This window comes from Haliaeetus leucocephalus, unplaced genomic scaffold (assembly GCF_000737465.1).
Source record: "Haliaeetus leucocephalus isolate CR32 unplaced genomic scaffold, Haliaeetus_leucocephalus-4.0 Scaffold395, whole genome shotgun sequence".
NCBI lineage: Eukaryota > Metazoa > Chordata > Aves > Accipitriformes > Accipitridae > Haliaeetus > Haliaeetus leucocephalus.
The window spans coordinates 5,665,416-5,671,788 of record NW_010972831.1 but is presented as its reverse complement, the minus strand read 5'-3'; the positions used below and the strand labels follow the sequence as shown (position 1 = coordinate 5,671,788).

Sequence of the window (6,373 nt, the reverse complement as noted above, 5' to 3'; positions counted from 1 at the left end):
CAGTGGAAGTGAACAGGAGCACAACTTCAGCAGCTGATTCAGGATGCTGCTGCCAAACTCATACTAACTCAAACCAGAACAACAATGACAAGAAACACAAGGGGTGACACCCCGGGCCCGTAGGACTCAAGTGCAAACCGGAGCCCCAGTCTCACCCTTGGGGTTCACAGAGGAAAATTCACCCCTGGGCTGAGAAGCAGTAGAAGGGCTACAGTCTCCTCACACCCTATTTCAGGGAGATAGGAGCGAATTTCTCTTTCTCCTGAAGACTGCAAAGCCAGGACTGCGAGGCCAGGAGCTGAACCCGAGGCTGGGCTTGGCAAGCCAGGAACAGTGGAGGCAGCATACATTTCTTCAGCTCGAGTGAGCACTTTGTGTACCCCTTCCAACAAACACGGGTCTGGACCCCACGGCAGCACTGCACAGCACAGCATCCTTCTCCGAGCAGCACCCTGAAGTGCATGTCAGTCAGTAGAAGGGGAAAACAGACCAAACCATAAACCAAGTCAGTGAGGCAGGGAGGACAGGCAGGTGCTTTCCCAGGTGCCATCATGTTGCTAAGGTCTGTGCAAGAGCCACCATCATAAAGTCACCACCAGCAGCAGTCGTTGTCTGGAGTGAGGTCTACAGGAGTGGGCAAGGGACACGCATTGGATCCAGGCAAAGCAGCTCCATCTTCACCTCTGTCAGCATTGTGTTCTGGTGTGGACACACCGTTTGCCTTCAAAATACATAAAGACAAAAGTTTTGTTTGGAAAGCAGTGAAGGGGAGAGACCTGACAGTTATTTTATGTTGCTTTTACATGCTCAGTGCCATTTTAAGAGCTTCCTAAAAATAATAATGAAGAGAATGTCTATGCATCATTACTCCACAGTCTGTCAGCAGTCAGGGCCCATTAAACTTTATTAAAGAAAGAAAAGACAGGGGAAAGAAATGGGGAAAGAAGGAGAAAGAAGGAGTTGTACTGCTAAAACTAGTCCTCTGGTACATGCTTCCCTCAAAGGGCAAAGTCAGACAGAAAGCCAAGTCTCAGCTCTCAGAGGTTTCCAACCCAGGTGACAGCATCTATGTGCCACAGAGCAGGTCCTCCACGTGACCCTTCTGCCCTCCACGTGCCAGGGCCATGGACAGGAGCCACGGCAGAATGTAGTCCTTGCCCATGGCTGGGGACGGGTGCAGGACAGCGATGCTCTGCTGCAGAAGGCACTCTGGCTCATGTCAACTAAACGAACCTGAGCTAATCGCTTCAGCAGCCCCTGGCAAAACTGAGGGTCTGCTGGGATGCGCTGCTTCCAGCACATGGGGCGAAATGTGGGGCTGGCAACGTGATCTAAGGCAGCGGTGGGTCAGTACTAACTTCTCTCCCCCTTCTCTGAACTGAACGGGACACAAGTTATGTTGACGCCTGGAGAAAGGACAGGGGATGTTTCCAGTTGCTGCATTCATGTGAAATGTTCAAGGCACGGGGAGTCCTGCAAATTCCTCCCACCAGCTACTGGCCAAAATCCCAGTTGAAAGATAACCTCCCGAGCCATAAAACGTCTCAATGTGTTTACAAAGACTCCAAATCCACACTTTTAACTTCTATATTACTGACTTCCCATGCTCTCTCCTTTATGCTTCGTTTTGAAAGATGACATCAACTATTACCCTCAGTGCTTTGTGCAAAATGCTGAATAGAAAGTTGGAAGTGCAAAGAGTAAACGTATTGCAAAGGGCAGAGAATAAGTCTAAGGATGTGGAGGCAGGAGGCCAGACAGGCTGTTTGATCAAAGACCAAAGCACAGACCTCTGCAATGTGAAAGAAGGCACAAAAATAGGAGTTTCATCTTCAGCAGCAGACTTGTTTCCAGATATATTGAGTGAAAGAGGCAAGAGAATGAGTCTTTGTCATTCCTCTATTTTCAAGGAAAAAGTCTTCAATTTAAAACTCCATAAAGAATTACAGAAATAGCAAAAGTAATTTATTTTTTAGCTACTCGAGCCTTTATTCACTTAACTTCAAGGTGGACTTAAAAGACTTGAAAACGTTTCGGTTCTACCACTTTAGGATGAAAATATTTTAATTCCTTAAAACATGGAAGGGGGCATATGCTTCTTCTGAGGTTCATATTTACAAATCCATTGTATCTAGAATGCAAACCTTGAACCATTTCCTAATGCTGTCACTACCCAAAGACATGTTTTATTTATAAATACAGCAGGACCATTCGGTGCTCTGCAGTACCAACACAAGGAGGCAGAGACAGCTCAAAGCTGCTCAGCCATGAAGGCACATTTCAATTTTTTCACTTTGTGAAAGAGGCACAACTCGTGCTCCTTGGCAGCAGGAAAACTCAATCCCACAGCAGTAAGCTTTAAGCAAAGGGAGGCAAACAGTGGTGCGCAAAGATTGATGCGGCAGCCAGTGCAGAAGGCAGAGGCTTGGAGGGGAGAGGCTGGGTGTAGGTGAGGGTCTCTCCACATCTGACCCCTGCTTCCTTCCTACCCTATGTCCTCAGTGCAGGCAGAGGCTGAAGGCAGAGGGAGGAAGAGCAGGGGTTGCGAGCACAGCTCCCTCGCGCAGCTGCCCACCTATTTCACCCTGTTGCAAAGCCAGCCCAGGAAGACTACATTGTTTGGCTGTAGCTCACATGGATGAGGGAGCGAGCAGCCTGAAAACATTTAAGCAACTTTCTCACCAAGCGCAGGAAAAACAAAAGTCAACTCCCCAAAGACTGCCATGAAGAAAGTCATCAAAGAAATTACTATCCCGTTCAGAGCCTAATTACAGTTAGGATAATTTTTTTTCCTACATGGAATGGAGTAGTTAGACCCACTGAAGCAAAATGTTACCTCCTCATTGTCCCTGAGGGAGCAAAACAGATATCTGAGAAACAGAAGGGAAGAAAAAAAAGAAGTTAATGCTTTCACTTCAGAGATGCCCTGAGAATTTCCTGCCATGAAAATAATGCAGAATGGCTCTTCCTGTCTTATGTATTAACAGCTTGCATATTTATGAGCAAAAGTTGATGCCTACCCCAGCTGGGGAGGCACTGAGCCACAGAGGGAGTGACACCACCTCATTTCTAAATCCAGTCAATTCCTGAAAGACAGGGCATAAATCTCCCCAGATTAAGAGACCTGGAAGCAGCACTTCCTGCCCATCTCTCTCAGCTCCAGGCCCTTTTCTCAGCTCTGCTCAGCCTTTCCCAGCATGACAGCTAAAAAGCAAGCACCCGAAGGGAGGTACCCAGAAGCTGCAGCTTCAGCACCCTGGGAAAAGGGTCCAGGCTGGACCAGCTGACCTCTGGAGGTCCTTCCAGCCAGTCTCACCCTGTGATTGCAAGCCACGACGTTTCTTATACCCCACCAGGCACTGCCATCATTGTCTCAGCTCCCAGACTCAGCAACACCAGGGTTTAACACAGCTCTGTTTAACTGCCAGCTGCCGTACTGCTCTTTAAGTATTAATGATTTAGACAACACGTTGGCAAACAAGCAGAGGTGAGAAGACTGTGATTTGCACTCAGATGTATGCTACTCATTCATTAGCTTATCTTGTGGCTGTTTCTCAAACCTCCTCTTTTAACCACAACTTAGAGCCTTCTCCAGACCCAGAGCCCATGCCAAGCTCACTCACCATTCCCTACCAGCAAGTTGTTCAGATGACCCACAGAATACCAAACAACATAGACCCATTCCTCAGAAGACACTGAGGACCCCATTAACTGGGACCTAGCAAAGTAGAACTTGCTACTGATCTGAGGAGAGATGCCTTTTGCTCTTAATTTACCCCCTGCAGCAGCCAGGTCCAAGCTCAAAGATATCTCCATTAAAAGCTCTCCATGAGTTAATGAAAACCACTGGAAGATATTGATGATTTCTTTGTTTAATTCTGTTTAATTTTCCCTTTCTTTAATACAAATGTCATCATTAACAGTAGTGAGGATTTTGCTCATTGTTAACTGAGGCACTTCTTAACACACATCAGCTCTACAGCCAGAACAAGGCAAGTCACCTCCCTAGCCAGGGGCAAACAAGGGGAAAAAGAAAGATTGTGCTTCCTTCCTGTGTGCAAATTTCATCCCCTTTAGGATAAAACATTCTTCAGGAAAACCAGCACATGGTCTTCCTCTTAACAGCTATCACGTCAGAGTGGGCACCTCCAGGAACTGGAGCTTCAGAAGAAGAAACACCAGACCCTCAGAAAATGATGTTTTTCGAAAGGGTTTGAAAGCAGGTGGTAAAAAAATAAATAAATAAAATTGGCAGCCTCTCAACTCACCACTCTTCTGAAACCTTGGCTCATGGGTTGAGGTTGCCTAAATCCCAATGCAGCTCTGACAATGAGTCATTTTATGACAAACCCCAGGCTTCATTATCTGCCTCACCAAACCCCAGCCAGAGCCAGAGCAACACACTGGAAACCTACAAACTCTTCTTAATAGCTCCTTGTTTTCCCCTGGCTGCAGGACCATACTGTCATCTAGGCCTTCAGGCTTAAACAGCTAAGGACTATGAGACCAGCAGCATTTGCAGTACCACTCCCTAATTCCCTGTTCTGGCTGTGGCCTGGGATTTAAGGATGCTAAAGTGTTCTGCAAAGCCACACTTGAGAGCAGAATTAGAGCAGAGGTGAGAAAAAGAAGTGAAAAGAAAGCCACTGGTAGAACAACACCTGAGGTGTTAATATGAAGTAAAAATTGCTCCCAACACAGTGTTATAAAGTTGCAGACCCTTTCAGAAAAGCTATAGCAAAATCTCCCTTTAATGTCCCCATTCTGCAGCTGAGGATCAGCAATTTAAATGAGAAAGGATCTTTGCCCCTTGCTCTGCTTTTGGGTCAGAGCAGAGCACAGGGACTGTCCCGCAGGCAGGGAGATGCAGTGAAGAGTTTTCCCAATCTTGACATACAGCACCCATCACCTCCACCTCTCTTTAAAGAGACGAACAGCAAGAGCAGACTCTGCTTTTTGGCAAACAGTGGCATCCAGAGGGACCCATGACGAAAAGCCTCTCACAGACAGACGAAGCTCTGATCTAAAGATGGGGAGAGGCTCTGCTACCTGCCCCGAGGCTCCCAGTATTTGCACGCCCCAGACTTCCAGCATCCCAGAGCATGCGAACGAACCCCTCTGCAGAGCAGGACACTTCCTAGGGGACTACAGCGCTGGTTTTGCTCTTTATTTTCTGCTCTTGCCAGGCTGCTGGCAAAGCATGGGGGCATTCAGTATTGCAGCCTCCTGGATGTCTGATCTGCTCAAACCACCTGCTACAGAGCCGCATAGAACACAAGGCCACACGAGTCCTATCGCCACATAATGCTGATTACTAAATTCATGTGTAATGGATTGTGATTGCCAATAGTTTGCTGCACAGATAACATCACTGCAGCATCTCTCCAGCTGGGCATGTTAAGTGCTCTCAGAGTAAACAAATGCCGACCATATTTACCCCTGCTGCTCACTTGCTGCACAGAGGCAAGACCACATCCCAAACACATCGGAGGGTAAAACAGACTCACTTTCCCTCTGTCCTCCCCACCCTGAAGTGCTGACAACGACCCACACTGCGGGACAGAGCATACAGCCATGGCAAACACAACACGGGCACATCGCGTGCCTCCCACAGCATGCTCAGGTTCCACCTTCGCCTCCTTGCAGAGACCTTTGGTAGAGTCTCTGATGCTGCCCTACCTCACCAGCACCCACACTGCAGAAAGGCGTAACGCTGGCACAGGACAGGCCTGAAGAAAGGCCAGCTGCTCTATAGCCCATCCTGCCACCTCTTGGGGTCACAGAGCCACAGCTGTAGTGTCACCTAACTCCCTGAGAGCCCATAGCAGCTCCCCAGCCCAGGAGGACGCTTGGCTGGTGGCTAGTTCCCTGACGTGACGTGACAAAGAGAACCCTGCCTGCTGCCACCCTCCATCAGTTCCCAAAGCCCGTGCCTGCCGACTGCAACCACCACCGGTTTCATTCCCCCCTCCCGGCACACGTGAGCAGAAATACTCACTGCTGTCTCCCTGCCTCCCTCCCCCAGCTCTGGGGGCCGCAGAGCCCTCCTGCTGCTGCACGCACCACGTCTGAACAAAGCAGTCCCTTCTGCAGGAAGACTGGGAAATAAATGACCCCAGAGATAATAAAGATCTTTACAGATATTCTCTAGTCAGCCAACCTGGCTTAACCTTTTCCTTAGCAGGATTCTCTCTACATCTCAGGGACTATTTTAACTGGGCTCATGAGATTGCTATAGTTTTCATTTTTTTAAGATATGTCCATGATGCCTGTCAGTTTTAGCTCTCCCGTACCTATCAAGGAGAGATCCCACTGGAAAGCATTGACCCAAGCTTTGCACATGAATTTTTTAGCAGGAAAAAGGCATTTTTTG

The 6,373-nt window shown here is 48.1% G+C and overlaps 1 protein-coding gene across 1 annotated transcript in view; it reads right to left on the bottom strand.

Annotated features, from left to right (window-relative positions):
* Window positions 1–686: 686 nt before the first annotated feature.
* The window catches only part of RPH3AL (rabphilin 3A-like (without C2 domains)), a 31,926-nt gene continuing 26,239 nt past the window's right edge, over window positions 687–6,373 (bottom strand). The window contains exon 8 of the mRNA XM_010573750.1: window positions 687–721. Within this exon, the coding sequence (XP_010572052.1) occupies window positions 687–721 (35 nt within the window). The remainder of the gene's footprint in view (window positions 722–6,373) is intronic.